The sequence below is a fragment of the Micromys minutus genome (assembly GCF_963924665.1).
Source record: "Micromys minutus genome assembly, chromosome: 9".
Taxonomy (NCBI): domain Eukaryota; kingdom Metazoa; phylum Chordata; class Mammalia; order Rodentia; family Muridae; genus Micromys; species Micromys minutus.
In genome coordinates, this window is record NC_137978.1 from 30337725 (window position 1) to 30358029 (window position 20305).

Below are 20305 nucleotides of genomic sequence, written 5' to 3' on the forward strand. Positions count from 1 at the left end.
ACTCTCCTCACTAAATATGATAGGAGGCCATGGGTGCAGCATTGGCCACACTGGTAAGAACATTGGGGAATACGGTTCAAAGCACGTGAGTGGATAGAATGCTCCCCCCTCCCATTCGGCAGGAGGTAGCTCAGGGATTTAGAGTAGCCCCCTTAAGAGAACTCAGGACAGTAAAGAAAGCTGGATGGGACCTGAAACAAAGACTGTCACTCTGAGCCAGAAAGTGACAAAGGAGGGGTCCTGCTAGCATGATGTGAAAGTTGAGAGCATGCACAGTTATTTTCGAGGGGCATATGGAAGAGACTTTAGGAAGGGCCTGGGCTTGAAAGGGGGTTTCTGCATCCAGGACGCTAAGGAATTCAAGGATAGCACTCATGAGTATGAGAAATACCTAGGGCATTTTAAGAATGTGCCGGTAGATGTGGAAGGCAGAAGAGAAGGATGCTGGAAACTACTACCTTCTTGGGTAGTCAGGGCTTGTTTTAGTAAGAATGAGAAGCATTAAAATGCTTTTAAGGACTAGGTGCTGTATGTATCTCAGCAGTAGTGTGCTCTTGTAGCATGTGCAGAACCCAGGGTTCGATCCCACTTTGAAACAAAACAGTCAAGAAAGCTTTTGTGCATTGGAGGTATGTGGGGATTAGCACAAAGATACATACAATTCATTTGGATGGCTCTTAAGGGAACCACCCTGGCCTTCAGGTTTTCTTATGTAAAGTGTCAAGGCTGGAATGAGTGGATTCTAAAAGGCAAGAGACTGAGAAAACAACAGAGAGCAACCTCCTGCAGAGTCTGTGGCTAGCAGTGTGAAAGGTCTGGCAGGCCAGTACCAAAAAGGGTGCTCTGCCACATGTTCACAGCCTCCATGGCCCCTGCATCAGGGCACTTGGCTCAAAAGAGGAAGCAAACTAGGTTAGAAACATGGGTTCCATGCTCAACATTTAAACCAAATATGTGACCACAGGAGGAAGGTCTCCATTATCGAGATACACATTTATATGCAGAGTCCATTCTTAGAATGCGGGCTGGCAAGCTCTCAGGGCGCCCTCTTCCTGTTTGGAGGTGCCCTTTGCTTCTTAAGTGTGCCTTCATGGTGATGTCTCAGTAGGTTGGCTGAGGGCCTCTCTTTCTGTCCTAGACATAGAGGAGCGAGCAGGGTAGGGATAACCAGAGAGACAAACATCCAGCTCACACCACTGAAGCTAATGCCCTAGACGTGTTCCCGCACCCCAGCTCTGCCTTCACCTTGGCTTGGGTCCCAAATCATAGTTGGAGAGGTTTTACTATGACACTGAAAGTTAGGTGGGACTTTCAGATTCACAAGGTATTTATCACAATGAAATGTCAGTGAGAATCCATAAGTGTGGGAATTTATGAAGGCAGTGTTGGTGCTGTAGTGCAGGTGGACCATGGGGACAGAACTGATTTTTCCGTTTCTTGATTTTCTTGATTCTTGATTTTCCAAGGAAAGGATTTTGCTTCGACTGTGGCAGGACATTTTCGAACTTCTTTAGAAGGACGGGGAAGCATGCCAACTGCACAATTTCTCCACACCAATTTCTCAGCTCCTTGGTGTGTGGGGGCGAGGGGGCAGGGTATCTGTTCTGCTTGATCCTGGACTGAGTTTAGACTCCAGAAACTACCCTGACCTTGGGCAGTAAAGCTGTGTTATGTGTAGACAGGTGCCTCTTTTCATCATAAAACACTTGACGGCCACACCTAACCCTGACTACGGTTGGTGTCTGAGCTTGCCAGGCTCTCTCATCCTGAAGGACTCAAATGTCCTCAGTGGACATCTCTGGTGTGTCACTCTTGTTGCCACAGTGACATGGGATATAGCCACAAGTATGGACGAGGCTTTCACCGTAGCCATGCAGGGAACCCAGTACTCTGCAGGCAGCAGACTTCCTGGAAATCACACGCATCCTCCTCCATCTAGGGGCTTTAAACCCCATTCACTAATGTGTGATAATTGATGCTAAAACAAATCCCCACATTCCTTAATAATCAAAGGCTCTCTGCCTGTCTAAGGCTGCGTATTTCATGGATGTAGACAGGCCTGGATTCGAATTCAGCTTCTCTACATTTTAACTTTGTTTTTGAAAGGTTCTTTCATTTTGTTTGCCTTTTCCTCCCTTTCTTACTTCGTTCCTCTTTTCCTGGTTCCCCTTAGCAATACTTACTGCTCTCCTTCTGTGTCAGGCATTGTGCCCAGTGGTTAGTAACAGTCACGTGCATTTGGAACACATACACACATGCACACACATAGATTTATATGTATACATGCACACATATATGCATATACATAGGTACATGCAAACATATAGAGAGAATACACACATATACAATACAAATGCACACACCCTCACATGCACACACATATGTATGCATGTACACTTTACCTTCTGCCCCTGAGGATCTCACAAGCACAGAGGGATATAGGACAACAGATATAATACATTCACTTTGGGAAGATTAATGAAGAACAGCAGAAGCAGGAAGATATTATTAGGCTTGAAAAGTGAGTTTTAATGAAAGCAGGGGTAATTGGGTGGGAAGAATGAGTTGTAGTTAGTCAACCAGAAAAACTCTGAACCTCAGTATTCAACTCCTTAAAGTGGGGCTGATGTCACCCCCATTACAGCTCTGGGACATGCTACTGATGCTCAGGTGCCTTAGTTACTCCTTTTCTACATCATTTGGAGGAGAAGCTAAGCTAAGGTCTGTTTTGGAGTTTAAAGCTGCCACTGCCCAATCAGAAGTTGGCCCTGTGATATTGTCCAGGTTTGCCAACTGCTCTGCTTCTCATTACTTTGACATTAGGAGATAAAATAAGTTATAGGTGTCTGTTTATTCCTTAATCCAACACCGCTGAGTACTTTCCAAGTCTACCTGCTAGGGGAGACACAAAGAAAGTAAAAACATTGGGAGCTGGGTCAAGGGTGGGGTTGGAGGTAAATGTGTAAATATACAATTCAAATGAAGAATAACCAGTTGTGGGGGAGGGACCCACATTTCCGGCAATCCTCTCCCTCCCCTGACTCTGGGAAATTAGTTATTTTGTAAACATTAAGGAGAACCAAGGTAGAGAAGATCCAGAAACGGAGAGACAACTGCTGGGCCTCAGTTCAACATACCCTCCAAGGCCTGCACTGGTGTGGGCCCTGGCTTCTTCCTTGCTCTTGCAGGTCTCACCAGCCCTCCTCCCCAAGGGTCCCAGCTCAAGGGACTTGTCCACATTGGGTGCTGGATCACACTTAGGCCTGTCATTTGTACAGGTAATTCAGAACCAGGTTGGCCAGGAGATGAGAAGATCTGTTCTAAGAGGGTTTTTCCTGCATGGGAGGATCACTCCTGACTCCTCCGGGTAGTGTGGCATAGGCGGGCAATCTGGACAGCAACAGCTTGGCCTCCGGAGGCTCAGGTCAGATTCCTTGGGAGCCAGGAGTTGTAACAGGGTAGGTGGCTCATGCAGGTGGGGGGCACACACTGAAGGGCCCAAAGGCAGCAGGATGGTACAGTGGTGTTAGAGGCGTGGCTGGGTGATTCACCTTTCATGGGATATTCTCTCTTTCTTCCATTCGTTCTCTGGAAGGGGCAGCTGTGTCTGAATGAGTGGATTCTCTATAGGGCAGAATCCTGGGGCTCCATAAAAACTGACAAGAGATAGAAGGTTGTTCTCATTTTACTGTTGAAGAAGCAGGACCACACTGGTCCTGTGCTTCTCTCTAGAGCTCTTCTCTTTAGCACTCTGACTTTTTTGTCACCAACATGGGTGTGGCTTCACCATCCTTCATAAAGGACCATTCGTTCTTTGTCTATGATCTCAGCCAGGAAAACAATCCTTTCTGACAAGACATATCTACACACTGCCCCCCACCCCAAGGTCATTTAATTCAGTATTTGTTACAGTGTCAACATTAAAGGAAAAGGCACTGATAGGGTCTGGCTGTACGTCCAGCACAGTCGGTGTTCAGTAAACAGCAGTGTCTAATGCCCCGCTGAGAATCAGTGCAGAGGATTCTAAAGCATGGGGAATTACTGCTTACAAGACACGTAAGAGTGGAGAAAAGCAGCGTGTCACAGCTTCTCAGCTAGTCCCTTTTGTGAATCTTATTAATTACAATTTTATTTACTTTGTGTGTGTCTGTGTGTGTGTGTTTGCCTCTCTGTATCTGTGTGTGTGGTGGGACTAAAGAATCGAACCCAAGTTCATCAGGTTTGGAAACAAACCCCTTTATCAGCTGAGCCATCTCACCAGCCTAAGTCCCTGCTCTTAATAGGTAGGAAAAAACCCTAAAGTTTAGTCATCCGTGTTGGTGTGAACCAAATAGCATAGTCAGGTACTTCTCTAAAGAACTCACAGAACATGAAAAGAAATAGAAAAAGATGTTTCCTTGCCTTGAGGATGCTCACAACTCTGGGGGCCACGAACAAGGATACAACCTGACACCAGTTAGAATAAAGTGAGTGCTTTAATTGCAGGAGGGAGGAGGATAATGGTTTCAGAGTTTGTGTGTGTTTTGTGAAGGAATGTAAGCACAGATGATGCACTCTCAGCATCGGAGGGAGAGATAATAAGAATAATCACAGTAATTTACATGTGATGGGCACTTTACAGGTTTCAGAGCACCTGACATTTCTATCTCATTGGACTATTCCAACAGCCTTATTGCAAGCCCAGGTAAGGATTATTATCTCCATTTGAAAGAAGAGCATGTGAAAGGAAGAGATAATGTCCCTGTTGGCTAGATCATAAGCGGGCTGAAATGTTTGAAGAAGAGAGCTGTGGCGGCTGGCCTGCATATCTGTCTTGGCTCTTCAGAGCTGGATTGCTAACACCACTGTAACCCTCTGAGTTTATGCCTTGTGTTCTGTCCAAGGTCTGTTAAAATACCAGCTTTGATCTTTAAAATCCTTTGTGGTCTGAGCTGGCTTCTGTAAGCCCAGGTCTCTGATGGTGCCTTGAAAAAAACTGCTAATGTCAGCCGGATGCTTCCTGCTGACTTCCCCTGTACTGGAGGCTGCCTGGCCTTTGGCAAGAGATATTACTTAGGCTTGAATCTCACTTCTCATAATATTTTACCTGTGTGACTTGAAGCAAAGGGGTTCACCCTTCTGAGATCGTTTTCTCCTCTGTGAAATGAGAATTTTTAAGCCTGCTACACCAGGCAAAGAACTCACTTAGTGATTTAAAGTCCACATGGGCCCTGGGGTCAGAACTTTGGGGTTTTTTTTGAGTTTTGGTTCATTTGTAATCTCCTTCAGTTGCTTTGAACAAGTTACTTCCTCAGTTTTACTTGCCCTGTCTACAAAACAGAGTCACTGACCGCCCCAACCAGTATGGCTAAGGTGATTGAATAAACAGTTGCAGCGATGCCTGTCATACCTAAGCAGGACATTGTTCTGGAACTCCTACACTGACCTGTGATTCAGGGATGACACAAGACTGTGTGCACAGTGCCTAGGACCTTCCAGCCGCTCTGTTCCCTGCAGAACAGAGATTGCAGGGAACATTTTAATGTTTGGTTAATCCTTCTTGCCACCTGCAGATCTCTTCCTGGTCTAAGCTTTAGAGCCCATCTTTAAGTCACTCCGTTGACAACTATGTGAGCTGTAGTCGGTTTTCCTGGGTGGAACTGGACCTTACCTTCAGGTCCCCATCAGTCTCAGGCCCTAACAGCCATCTCAGAGGTCACGAGTCCCATCCGTCCCTTCAGACATTGCCAGGTACAACTCTGCCTCATTGTCGCTTAGGTTTTCCTCCCTGAATCCCTTGTCTCATCTTTAAGTCCTCAGCTCTCTCTCACCAGTGAACAGGAACACTAAAAATAACTGGATTCTCAGAGAAGGCGGAAGATGCTGAATAGGATCCTATGTAAAGTAAAGCAGTGGCAGGTCACAGTTGCTCCCGATGGTGCAGTGGTACAGACCACGTACCTGGTGCTGTCCAACTGGATGTCACGGAAAGATCTGCTCGTGAGGCTGGGATCATTTATCTGAAGGAGAGTGGCCATCTTTCATGCCAGATTATTTTCAAATGCGATCTCAAGGTGGTTAAATAATTCTAGGCTCTCCTAATCTTTTCTCCCAGAATCCATTTTCCTGTGGCTCAAAGGTGTGAGGCTGAGGGAAAGCTCCTCCTGTCTCTTTGATAGCTGTTATGTAGCTAAGCAGTCTAGACACCTCTGGGCTCTGCCTTCAAATCACCCTGTGACAGGCTTGTTTGCTGCTGGCTGTGCCCATCAGGAGATGCAAATGGCAAAGGGTTTAACTTACAGCTCACTTCCTTTTTAGATGTGCCTTGGGGCAGACACTAGAATTTTTTTACACTTACAACCACCTTAGCTGTAGGTGGGCTCTTCGATGGGAAAACAGGCTGCTCCAAGAGATTAGGTGACTTGCCTGAGGCCACAGGCCCAGGAAGAACCAACTTTCATACCTAGGCCTATCTTACTTTTCCACATGTCAGGCTGTCTGATCAGTCACCCAGCCCCTGGGCCTCTATGATTGGTGTCTTCCCTTCTACCTGCCCCTGAATTCTGGAGCTTGAAGACACACAGGCTTCCTGCTTCATTTCTTCATTGTGTCTGTTTCCCCAGGTTATATGGCTTCAAGATTCTAACCAGAAATTTCCCATAGGTTTTATAGACATTATGTTTTTAGGAAAAGGATAATTCATCCTCTCATTCTCATATTAATAGATAGAAAAACTGAAACCAAGAGGAAAGAACATCACTGTGCTACATGGAATCTAACAGCATGTAAAGATTTCGCCATCAGGAAGCTGTGGCAGGCAGGTTTTTCAGCTCTCAGGGAAGGATGGAATTGTTTTGACCACTAGGTCTCGCTGAGACCCAAAGGCTGCCCACACTTGCTGTCCTAAGGAGCTCTCTGATTTTGAGAGTAGTTCTCACAGAGACCCAGAGCTCACCCAGTCTCTCCTTCCTGCAGGGTGTGAAGCCTTTTGCAGCCTTCATGTAAGAGATCACTGAGCCACCTATAGCAATGGTTCTCAACCTGTAGGTCTCAACCTCCTTTGGAGTTGAATATCAGCTATTCTGCCTGTCAGATATTTACATTAAGATTCATAACAGTAGCAGACTTGCAGTTGTGAAGTAGCAACAAAATAAATTTATGGTTAGGGGCCATCACAACACAAGGAACTGTATTAAAGGCACAGCATTTGGAAGGTTGAGAAGCACTGGCCTATATCGTGCCCCTAGACACAGGAAGCTCATTTCTGCCTTCCCCTTACACCCCTCCTGTCATTGAGTAGCTGGGACTCTAGGGAAAAGTGTTTGTGCAGGAACTATTTTTCTGACATGTCTCTGTTCCAGGCCCTTTGCTGGGCATAAAATGGACACGACTCTGTGTCTTAAAAATACTTTATTATTATTAATTACTATTATTATTCCCCCCCCTTTTTTTTACACTCCAGATTTTATTTCCCTCCCAGTGCACCCTCCAACTGTTTTTTACTTATTTTATATAGGTGAGTACACTGTAGCTGTCATGTAATTGCTGGGATTTGAATTCAGGACCTCTGGAAGAACAGTCAGTTCTCTTAACCTCTGAGCCATCTCCCCACCCCCCAAAATACTCTTACCAGCAAACACGGTGTTTGCTTTACTCTTAGGCCTTTGGTATTAGGGGAAGGTAGAGGAGGGGCCTTTTATACAGCTGGAACAGGCGTGCTGTAGGTGGGCTTAGAAGGTCTCAGAGCAAGCAATTTAGTTATATCCTATGCAATAGGAAACTCTGAACAACATTTTAGAGTTGTAAGAGAGAGACTGATGTACACAGAGAAGTGAGACAGAAGCCTGTTAACACCTCTGGAAAGGAAAATTAGTTAAAGAAGTGCAGACACATGGCAAATTCCGCATCCCTAGGCTTCATGCCCACTACTACACAATATAAGACCCCTTTGTTCTCCACACCACTGGGGCCCACTTCAAACTCTCATTCCTCCAACTCATTCAGTTCCAGGACCAGAGGCCATCTCATAGCCAACAGTGCTTGTATGGCTCCTTCAGCACTGCTCTGGCAAGACAAACCCAAGCTGCCTTGGCATGTATTGCCATGTTGATGCTATCTATGTAGGCCAAGTAGTTGGGTGTGAGTGGGTGGAAGAGAAACAGATGACAATGTACACTCACCATGGAGTGACGTATAGGTTGAGTTCCCAGAGGTTGACATGAGTTCTGGTGACTCCCCCCACCCCTCAGAGATGGCCTGACAGTATTGGAAGGATAGAGGAGGTGAGGTCTGCAGAATGGGCATCAGAGGACACAGGGATTCAGTGAAACCTCTAGAAAGAGGTGTTGGGCGAGGAGAGGTAAAAGGTTGAAGGAGCAAGGTTCAGGAAAGCAGGAGAACCCTGAACCTGTGCAGGCAGTACCCGTGTGGCTTCACATGTCACTGCCCCTCACTGGCCCTCCCAGGACTTAACAAGGCCATTCTGTGGGGCTTCTGTCAGGGTTAACTTTTTTCCTTCAGTGCTTAATGAATATAGGTGCTGGGCTGTGAGGATACAACAGCAAACAGGGCTATGGCTGCCCTGCCTCTGTCTCTTAGCATTTCTGCTTTCCTCAGAGATGTTAACCAGATGATACAGTGAGGCAAAACGATTTTCTAAAAGGAGACTTAATATAGATGACAGTCAATAGGTATCAGCCCTCTGTCCTTTTCCAACGTGTCTGGAAAAGGTCCTCACACTAATGAAAAATACTTCGATGCCCCAACACAACACACTGGGCTTGGGTCTGCTTCAACTTCCTCTTTTTTAATTTTTTTTTTTTTTTTTTAATTTTGAAGGTCTTCATGCCTTCTCCCGCCCCCATTTCTGCCCTGCTGCTCTTTGGTTCAGATTTTCTCCAAGAGCCTAGCCAACCTGGGAGTCCTCCATGTACCCTGCTGGGATCTCACCCAGCCCAGGCCTCATGCCAGGATTACTTTTGCTTCATCCCAGCAAAGTCTGTGGCAGCCCTTATTCACAAGCCACATTCAAAAATTGGAGACCGAAGAGGCCAAGGACCAAAGAGCTGCCACTTGTGCTGATGACATTCCTAGACTACACTCAGCCCAGCTCTGCCTTCTAGGATCACTTGATCACTTGGGACGTTTCCCTCTCCAAATATGTGTAGCCATATTGTGGTCAGGCAGGGAGCCTGTGTTTTGTCCCCTTTGCTTTCCCTATATGAAGATGGCCCACCAAGGGCTTCATCCAACCACTGCTTACCCATCTTCAAGGTGTATGTCCGTTGTTCTGAGGCAGTCATAGTGTTTGCTCTCCAGGTACAGCATGGCTGATTTTGCTTCTGTTCCAGAGTCCTCTCATCAGCTACTCAGCAGTTGTGACAGTCTGTCTGTCACCTTTCTTCAGCTGCTTGACTGTGTGTCTCTGAAAGCCACATAGCTTATCAATGGCATTTATTAGTTAGGTGATGGATTTCACTGAAGGAAAGAGGCCAAATTGCCTCAGCCCTTGTAGAAGCTAAGAAGGCGCAAAGACAGCCAGAGAGGCAGTTTTATCTGCCTTGCCTGAGTCCTCTCCCTCTTCCCAAGGCCCTTGCTTGTCCCCTTGATTGTTTTATGTCACTGTCACAGATTCTTTACAAGACCTCAGAGCATCATTCTCTAAGCCACGGATGCCCCACATGCTACAGTGTGTGTTTTGTCTGCTTTCGGGACTTTCAACTTGACTCAGTTGTACTTTGGGAAATTAGACTTGTGCTTCAAATTCATTTTAGACATCTAAAAATAAGTATGATAGAATCCTTTTAAGAAGAAATCTAACATGTCCAAACATGTATAAGATTTGAAGACACAGGTGACCTCTAGAGCTCGAAATCACATCAAGTGGCAACGTTTCAGAGTTAAAAGTAAGACAGTGCAGTTTCGCCTCTTTGATGCACCATCGAGCAGACTGTTTTCCTCTGCAGCTCAGTCCTCATTTTACGAGAGGAATCACCAGGGCTTAGAGAGGTAGAGGTTCTAAGACAAAAAATGTAGACCATATCTTGTCCTCTAACTCCACTGTGTACACATCACATCTGTGTGTGACATGCAGAATTACAACCCTCCTGACAGCTAAAGTATTTCCTATTTGTTCTGGAATCCCAGTGTCTCTTACAGAGCTTCTGTGGTGAGGGGCCTCTGTGGGTTGTGTGTCATCTTGTGTGGTGACTGGGCTCATGAATGACTGAAGAAGGATGTATTGCCTTTTGTGCCCTTGCAAGGGCTTTCTTTACTTGGCTGAGGGTTTTTTCCTCCATGGCAGGTGTAGTTTCCCCAAAATAAACTCAAGTGTATGTCACTACCTGAATGCCAGTGGATAAAAAGGCCTTTCTTTTTTCTTCCCACTCTTCCCACAAAATGAAAAAAGTTCCTTTGTTACCTAAAATATCTGCGCCAGAATGCGCAGTGTTGTCTCCCAGCGAAAGTGCTTATTATTGTGGCTAATTTGGTCACATGTGTTTGAGGCAGAACAATGCCTCAGAAATTTTAAAAAGCAAAACAGCAATCTGAAGCATTTGTTGTAATGAGATGTAAATTGCCAACATCGGTAGTGGAGCCGACTAAAATTTGCAATGAAGTGATCCCCCCCCCCCCGCCCCAACATCTTAAATTAAAAGCACTAAACCACCCCCCCACCCGATCTCCAAGGAAACAACATAAGGCTTTTTGTTGGTGGGTTTGTTGGATTTTGTCCTTTTCTTTCCTGATTCTGTAATACTGAACATGTCCCTTAGTGACTGATTCATTTCCCTATTCATCTGCCATGTTCTGGGCCTCTGTCCTGCGCCTGCCTTTGGTCCTCTGCTATTCAAGAATCATAGTGTCCCATGGTCATCCCTTAAAGCTGAGTTCAGAGATGGAGTGACTTTCCTAAGACTTTTTATCTTGGAGTCACACCCATGTCTGCTACAACCCCTTCCCAGTACCTCCCTTGTTCAGGCTGCTGCCCTGGTTTGTACGTTCTGTATTGACAGTGTGCCAGAGGAAGGAGGCTGCCACCAGTGTGGAATGATTCTGACTCAGGCTGCTGAGAAATGATTTTCCTTGAGAGCCAGTAACCTCCATGTTTGACAGAGCTCTGCTAGTCCCTAGAGAGATGAGTCTGGGCACAGGAAAGGAGGAGGAAGTAGTTTCAAGGCCTTTTTTTATACAAGGTCTTGTGCAAAGTATGAGGGGCAAAAACAGACCAGTGCCCCCCACTACACACACACACACACACACACACACACACACATCTCCATATATATTTCTCTATATATCTATAGATAGATAGGTCTCCATGTATGCGTGTCTGTCTTTGTTTCTGTATGTATGTGTGTAGATACGTATGTTTTGTTTGTTCAGTTTTTAATCTGTCAGGTTGTTGTCATTCCTTCCTTCATGTGAGGCAGGTTCAAAGTGAGTAAATTAAGTCTTAAGATAAAAATTTGAGCCAGTGCTCAGTGGTCTCTGACATAAAGAGAAAGACCAGTCCCTTCCTCTGTTCAGCTTTGCAGCCTAGGAGAGGCACCAGATGCATCTATGGAGTAGTGATTGTGTCAAGATGGGTACGGAGGAGGGTGGAGCCCTTTGATGAAGTCACGGCCCTCCTACAGCACATTCACACCCAGTGTTTAATCCCAAGCAGCCAGGAGGAGAGAACTGCCTCTTTGGAGGATCAGGGTCTTATGGAAGAAGCATCATCTGAGTCAGGCCTTCAGTCACCATTGGAGTTTGGACAATTGGACAAAAGGGACGGTAGAAGCATATCTGCCACAGCCAAAGAGAGGGTATCTGTGTGGAGAGTAGGCATGCCGCTTAACTGGAAATCAGTCTCAGGAGAGTGGGCTAACAGGGCATGGAGCCAGAGAAAGAAGACTCAACTCCTGTTCCTCTAGTCTCTGCCAATATGGATGGGAGTTATTTGTTTATAATCATACCCCCTGCCTCAACTTTTCATTCTGAGTAGCTGCTTCTGAAGTTAATCTAGTCCTGATTTCTACTTCTTAGACTGTACAAGGGATTACAGACGTTCCTTCCTACCTGCACTTCTTCCCTCAACTCCCTACTTAGCATCAGGGACCTCAGAATCTTTCCTCACACTTATCAGAGACCCACCCCCTTCTAGCCGTCTGTGCCCTCTCATGTCATAGAGAATTTACTAAGAGCCTACCATGTGCCAGGTACCCCAGGCTCTAAGGTTCAGTGTGAGTAAAACTGTGCTCTTGAAGAGCGGCACAGTGTGATATTGAAAACAGGTAGGGGGTGGCTGGCTACCACACAGCTTGCAAGTTATAACACGAAGACTACTACCTAGAAGCAAGGCATCAGAAGGAGGCTACCTGACTTCCCAGTAGGGAACCAGACAGACAGAAAGGCAGTCTTCAACATTCATTTAATGGCATAGAGGCCTTGGGCAACATGACATATAAGGGGGCAACCTGAATACTAGACATAGAGAGAGGCTGGTTGTTCTGGGCCTTCATGGGCCATGTTGGGGATGGTAAGCATGGAGGAACAAGGACATGGTCATGTGGAAATTATCTTTGGCAGCCACTGAGCCATTGTAGTTCTTGTTTGAGTCAAGATCTTATATAGTCTAGGCTGGTCTGCAACTTGCTATCCAGATGAGGCTAACTGAATACCTGATCCTCCCAAGCATGAGTGCTGGGATTAGGGCCATAAGCCTTTGTCTAACAAGCAGTCTGTTCTCTTAGAAGGAAAGGGAACTTTTTTTTTTTAACTTTACAAAGTTAAAAAGCTTTGTAAAAGTGGTCTAAGAGCCACGAATGCAATGGCCTTCCCAGCCATTTCTGTTTTCTGCCACTGAACATCAGAGCAGGACAAGGAAGCAAATACCCCAGCCTGTTTTTATGGGAAAGTAGAGTAATTGATTTTCCAGAACTGAGGAAAGATCAAATGTTTTACTTATTCATGTGTTGGAAATTCACGCCTGCAGAGGGGAAACGTTGGCATGTGCTTGTTTTAGAGACTTTGGATGCAGTCTGTTATGATCCTTTCTTTAGCAAACAGTTAGAGAATACCTACCCAGGGGAGCCAGGGTGGGGTTCAGTCTGTGTCAGGATCCTATCTGTGATTTCATCTGCGCCTTTCTGACTACTATCCATTTTGTGGTCAGCATTGTGCAAAGCTCATGCTTAAATCTTTGGAGACTACAGAGAGCCTCTCTTGAAGTCAGCAACTGCTACCTACCAGCAACTCAGAGATGATACGCTTATTGTGGGAAGCCCTGTCATAAGGATTCCTACTAACAAACTCACGGAGACATTACCTCCATCAGTCAAATATCTAGGTTATGACGTCATAATCTAGGTTATGACGACTGACGTACAGTTGCAAAGATTTAGTGAATAAAGAGCTTTGATCCCAGTTGTCCATACGGCTAAGAGAAGAGGTCACAACCCAGTTTCATTACATACTTAAGCTTAACACACAGAAACACACAGCACCTTTGATTTTAGTCAAGACCAGGATGTGAAACTATAGACTTTTGAAGTTCTCAAAGACACGTTAATCGAGTCATTTGGCCTTATTTACCCATCTTCTCTGTTCCTTGGTAATCAAGACACAATAGATGATTAAAACAGAAAAACTACTCTGTCATTTTAAAAGCTACTAGAGAAAAAGGCACCCTAGAAACAAAACAGCAACCGTTCCCTCAGCTTCCTTTCACTATTTAAATCCCACATAATTTGTGTTGATTGCATTAAAATAAAAAGTGAGTGATCGCTGTATCTGGCAATCAGTAGCTTGCTCTGTGTTGTATATTAATTTCTTGGTTGAAATGCCCTTGCTCAGACCCTAGGTCCCAGGAAGGGGGATCATTTTCATCCCTTCCCATAGCTTTCCTTCGTCGACATGGCCCTCTCCATTGTGGGCTCCAGAGATGAGTTTGTTGGCAAGCCCACAATCTGCATATTCTAGTTAACTGCCATCCTTTCCCCAGTAGTCTGAACAGACCCATGTTCTCCTGCAGGAAGCTGAGTCTCCTGCCATTCTGCATGGACACCGACACCCTAAAAGGTGTCCCTTAATCATCCTCAATTACTAAAGCCTAGTTAATCTTGCCCTTCCGTTCCACCTTGTGACATTCATGCCTCGTAGGGCACTGGAGTCTGGGTTTAAGCGTAGCATAAAGAACAGGAATAAGCTAGCTATTTTTTTTTCTAGTGCCACTATATGCTGATAGATGCATAGTTAAGAATATTTGCTTTTTATTTTCCTTGGAGTTCTAGACAGATCTCTTTTCTTAACTGCCTAGGTCCCGCCATTGACTTGGAAAAAGTAAAGTCAGAATGTCTCGAGCCCGAACCGGAGTTACGGAGCACTTTCAGTGAGGAAGCAAATACGTCGTCCTATTACCCCGCTCCTGCGCCTGTCATGGACAAGTATATCCTAGACAATGGCAAGGTAGTGTCTTCAGCTCAATATCCATTCCCCCAGGTGCTTGCTAGTCAGAGAAAAGATGGAGAGCACAGTGGGGACCTTCTGAAACCTCATGTGGCTAGCCAGCCTCCCAGCCTAGCCCCTGGTGACTGTGGAATTTATTGCATAGTAACGTAGGTCTCCTGGGATTTCCCCTGTTCCTCTTTAAAAACAATATTGAGTCAAAATAACTGAAACTAACCTGATAATTTAAAATAATGTACTTATGAGAATTTTTTTTAAAGTTTGATATTTCAATGTTCTTCCCCACTTCCTATAAAATCAGATGCCTAGCGTGCATAAGGTTAACTCAGAGTGAATTACCCATTTATAGATAGCAATGCAGTGTATGCTCATTCACCATTGACAGAGTAGATGTTCCCAGCTCTCAGCTCTGTCCTACGGATAGAGGGGTAAGTGAGACGCACTCCTTGTCTCCAGCTCACTGGCCTACCACTCTAGGGATACACATCATTCCTCACATTGTCTCTCCTGACTCCTGAAAACATAAGCACTGGTGGTAAGGGGAAGTCTGTCCGAGCCCTTTGTCCAGGAAGCATCCAGCTTTAGTGTGAGATTCTCTGCCACTACCACACATTTCAGACGCGCCTCTCCTTGGCACCTGAGTTATCTGTGCCAGCTTGTTTACCTTGCTTCATGCTTTGGGTGGTCTCTGATACCATTCTCTAGTGAAAAGGAAAGGTTCTTTGACTTACTTTGTTTTGATACATCCCCACAACTCCAGGGCCGGAACCTAAGAAAGTTTTGTCTAGATGAGGAAAAGCAATGTGTTTATCTCCAGGGCTCTGTACTATGTGCTGCTATACTCTGCATCTCTGACTGAGAGCGCCTCCTCAGCAGGGCCAGGACATGATGTAGGCCTTGTCTTTGCTCACTCAGCAGCTTTCCCAGTAAGCCTTGCGGAGGAGCGGAGGTGGAAGCCTGGTCCTTAGCTCATAGCACAGCTCCACCTCTGCTTTCTGTGCCACCGCAGGCCAGTTCTCGGCCTCCCTGGGCCTCTGAGGCCTTATCTGTGATAAACAGACTGGAAAGATGCTTTCCATAGGCCGCTTTGGAGTAGAAATGTCTGTCTAAGTTTGGTAAACCTCCCGATTGAAGCTAGACTGGCAGAACCATTCTGGGTCTCCTGCATTCCTTTTAGTCAGGATCACATTGGGGAATGATTGTAGAATTTTTCTTAAGTAGCTTCCAAGAGAAATCTGTTTCTCTCTTGCTTTGAAGGCTGCCAGACAGCTTCTGAGCTCAGCTACAAAAGTAGCATTCTTTCCCAAGAAAATAGGTCTCAGAAACCTTATTCAACGGTAAACGCACACAGTAAGCAAAGCCCCTTTTGCTTTCCCCAGGTCCTGCTCTAAACCTTCCCCAGCTTTTCTCTGAGACAATTTGCAGTCAGGCACAGGACCGTGACAGGGAGGAGAGGACGCTGGCCCTGGGGCAGAAGGTGTCACTTCCTCATCTTAATTGTTACCTTTATTGTTCCTGGCTCTGCTGTCTCTCCTGACTCTTCCTTCTTCTGTGTGAGCAGAAGACCCGATCTCTGCAAGGCCTGGGACACTGGCATCGGATTCATTTGCTACTAGAAATGTGTTTTATCCTATAAAATACAAAGTAGTTCTTGAAGCCTATCCTACCATATTTGTATAACCTCCCTGATAAGGATAGCTAACACTTTGATCAAATGTCACCATGGTTTGCAAAAATGGGGCTTGCTGCCACATAGATCACTTTCTGATGAAGTCCGTTGCTTATCTAAGATGTTTTTTATTTAAAAAAAAACAAAAACAAACAAACAACCTCCCCCCCAAAAAACCTCATTGAGTTACACAACTGCAGAGACCATTAAGCAGTCTAACTTATACCTGTGCACTAAGTAACAAATCTTAAAAATGTACCCGGAGCAAAAAATCATCTACTCTGTGTGACAGGTTTAGAGGCATGTGGGAACTGAAAGCCAGATCCCCTAGTTCCTAGGCCAGGACTCAGTCTGTCTTGCTGTGCCCCTGGGAACTCCACATTACACTCTGTAGCCATGAATGTGCTGAGCTCAGCAAGCCTTGTCTCGGCTGCTCAGCATGGACCTGTGATGGATCTTTATGAGGCCAAAGGACTGTTTCTGCCTGTTCTAAGGCATTGGCAGTGAACGCAGGTGGATGTGGAAAATGGATCGTTCTCTTAAGAGCTGTTCATCAGAGGTGAAAACAAAGCCATGAAGATATATATAATCAGTTTGCTCATCTGTTTAATAGCACTTTGAGTTTAGACTGGTCTTGATCACTCTGCCGGAGGCAGAAGGGGGAGAGCCTTGACCTGTCCTCACTGGAATGTGCCATGACAGGTAGGCTATAACAATTCTGTAGCGGTTAAACAATATTTCCCGGACTCTGGCCTGCGTATGGCAAGCTGTGTAGCTTAAGACGACATGAATCTGTCATCCAAGGGACATCCTTTGTTTCCTGACCAGAGGAACGTAGGGCAGGGATGCTGATATGAGAAGGAGGGGTGAGGACATCGCAGCCTCTCGCTGTGTGTTCTCCTCACATCAGTTCATCTCACTCAGAACCTGATTAGCCCTCTATGCGAGGGAGGACGGTCTGTGTGGCTGAGAGAAGTGAAGCTCACAGTAGTCTTGTGACTGGCCCATGATAATGCTGACAGAAGAAACAGGATCCACACCCACGGCTGACAGCTCAGGGCCCATCCTCCTCCTCTTCTATACTGGAAGAAGGAGGCGGGTGTGTTCAGAGCCTTTATAGAGGAATGGACTTGGTGTTTTAGTGATTGAATGGAGCCAGGCGGAGGAGGTCAGGTCTAATGTGATAAGAAATAGGAAGCCATTCAAAATTCCAAAAGGTTGTCCTGGCATGAAAACAGAATTGGAGACTGCTGAGCCGCTGAGGTCATCTAGTCAAAGGAGGAAAGCGGATGTCAGTGATTACTGGGTGAGCTGGGCGGGACGGAGCAGCCACTGGCAAGAAAGCCAGTCAGATGGGCTTTATCCAGTTTCCATCTGCCTGTGGAACACTGTACTGGGAGCTCGCACAGGATGTGGCCTGCAGGTGCAGAAGACTCAGAGGGAAACCTATAATAACCGAGGATTGCTGTGCTCCGTGTGCACTTCTCAAGCACATGAGCCCCACCCCAGCCCCACCCAGCACTCAAGCTACATCAGGGCAGCATGAACTAGGCTTCACAGTTTGGGGGCTGAATTTTGATTTTTAAATTGGCTGATTGTATGTCTTGGGGAAAATAATTTAGTCCCCCAAATTTGTGCCCCCGTGTGCAGAATGATCATAGCAGTTTCTCCTGCTTCTAACTCTCACGGCTATTATGAACATTAAGGAAGGCGAGCTCATTATAGGAGCTCCAAAATATGGCTCCTGTTTTCCCCTCTTAGAACGCTGGCTTATATGACTTCATCTTTTCCCCCAGAGTAATAAATTAAGCCAGGTAGTGTGTGCAGGCTTATGGTACCAGCAGTCAAAAGGCTGATGCAGGAGAATTGCTACCTGCGTCTTTATTTCCTCTTTCAGAATCTAGTCTAGCGCAAAGTCCCTTGTCTCCCTCCCATCTTAGGACACTTGTGTGGGTGGCTATGTTGTCAAGGGAGGGACACTGGTCCTTTGGAGATGGCGTACTCAGCCTGCCTGTTCACCTGGCACAGACCGCCCACCACATTTCAGAAGCGAACAGGGCAGAAGGCCACATTTGACCTTGGGCTCTGGTTGCTAAGCCAGTCCTGGGCAGTGCATCTCACCCCAGGGCTGCTTATCTTTCTGAGCAGAACAAACTGATTTACAGTACGGAAGTGCTGAGCACAGAGAGGCCATGTGGGTCTGGTTATCTGGCCTCCCACAGTGTGCTGAATGATCTTTTGAGCAAAAGAATTCGAAACTAGATGTGGCATGTAGAACATTTTCTTAGCAATGAAAATGAGTTGCCTGGTTATTTTGTGTTCATAGTTAGAAAACCTTAGTAATTGATGAAGAAGTATTACTGGCCGGCCTGGCTGCCATCTCTGTCTTCCCAAGCCAGTCTTTAGTAGAAGGATCTTTAATCATTTTTTGAGTTTAAATTCTTGAGTTCTTATATTTTTCCATCAATGTGTGTGTGTGTGTGTGTGTGTGTGTGTGTGTGTGTGTTTGTGTGTGCGCGCGCGTGCGCCTGCATGCGTGGGCACAAGCCATCTCAGACCGAGGTCTTCTCCCAGTAGTCTCCTGATCATGCTTTTGTGATGATCAGTGGGTCTTTATAAAAACAAAAGCCTTTGTCAAAGCCTTCTCACACCTCTTGAAAAGGTCAGCTATTATAAGGCTCCTCCTCTCCATTCAGCAGAGACTATTGCTACCTCCTGCCAAGGCCACAGAAACTCAACCCAAATGGCAATATCAAGGTCAAAAGTTTTTTTAATGAGGAACATAAGTATTGCCTTGCAAGGTGTCAAGGGCCAAAAATGGGGACAAAATTTAAAGTTGTACTCATTCCTGAACATTCTGGAAGCAGACAGGGCAGAGTGATTTATTGGCTCTCCCCGTCACCCTTACTGTGTCTCTTCTGGGGAACAACGAGATCGTATTCTGGTGTGTGCGTGCTACCAGAATCAAATCAGATATATTGTGGTTGTATTTAACTTCTTAAAATCCTAGGTGTTCTGAGCCAGAAGGATGAACTTTGAGATGGAGTCCAAGTCTCCCACTTTGCAGATGAGGAAGCTGCAGTTGGAGCTAGGGAAGAGCTCACACAGTCACACTCCTGCTGGCTGCAGAGCCAGCGGCTGCTCTGCTCCTGCCAGCTGGCAGGGCTTTGATGACTGAGCTCTAAAGTGGAATCATCTAGGGAGCTAAACCATCCTCCTGTCTAGACCACACCCAGACCAAATCTATCAGAGTCTTGGGGAGGAGGCCTAAGCACCCGTGGTCATTACAGCTAGGTGAGTCCTCCGTGCAGCCATTACCATGTGAGCAAGAGGTATGCCTCAGAATCTGCAGGCAAAGGAGTGGCTGATCTTTCTATAGTATAGCACATACAGTGTAACACGTGTGTCCTGAGCGTAGTTCGGGATCAGAGCTGCCATCTAACAATACAAATACAGCTTAGAATCCCAGCTATTCCACTTATTAAAAAAAAAAAAGTTTATTTAGCTGAACTTAGTTTTCCTATTAGAAATGACAGTGTTATCATAGCACCTCCTGCCTAAGACAATGAAGTCGGGTCTTTAGAATAAGGCCTGGTGCATCCCAGAGATTCTGCGAGTGAGGCTGTTGCATCTTTGGCATGAATTCCTTACACTTACACTGTAAAGGAGTGCTTTAAAGGACAGAAGTGGCCTCCAGCTGCCTTCCTGTCAGACTAAACAGGTGTGGTGTTCTTACCTCTTTCAGGTCCATCTCGGAAGCGGGATTTGGGTTGACGAGGAGAAATGGCACCAGCTACAAGTTACCCAAGGAGATTCTAAGTACACGAAGAACTTGGCAGTCATGATCTGGGGAACAGATGTTCTGAAAAACAGAAGCGTCACGGGAGTTGCCACAAAAAAAAAGAAGGATGCGATCCCAAAGCCACCCCTCTCTCCTCACAAGCTAAGCATCGTCAGAGGTAGCTTACCCAGTGGAAAAAAATGCTGGACCACCCGCCCTACTCTGTCAGGAATGGGTTTTGCAGGACTCAATTTGGTGAATGCTTACTGAAACCCCTGCATGCCAACCCCTGAGTGTGGCTTAGGAACATAGAGGGCAGACATCCTAAGCTGTCACTAGAGATCTCACACTGGACAGGACAAATGACCGTGGGCAGCAACACAAATATGACTCGAGGGTGTAGCATTCAAAAGGGTTGTGGGTCC

The 20305-nt window shown here is 45.9% G+C and overlaps 2 protein-coding genes across 3 annotated transcripts in view; both read left to right on the plus strand.

Moving 5' to 3' along the window:
- AGBL4 (AGBL carboxypeptidase 4) overlaps positions 1-20305 on the plus strand; it is a gene marked incomplete at both ends in the record, with an annotated part of 1110674 nt that overhangs the window by 892990 nt on the left and 197379 nt on the right. The window lies entirely within an intron of this gene.
- BEND5 (BEN domain containing 5) overlaps positions 1-20305 on the plus strand; it is a gene marked incomplete at both ends in the record, with an annotated part of 44985 nt that overhangs the window by 18302 nt on the left and 6378 nt on the right. Inside the window, 2 exons of the mRNA XM_080921983.1 lie at positions 14282-14430; positions 19845-20058. Coding sequence (XP_080778109.1) covers positions 14282-14430; positions 19845-20058 — 363 coding nt within the window. The remainder of the gene's footprint in view (positions 1-14281; positions 14431-19844; positions 20059-20305) is intronic.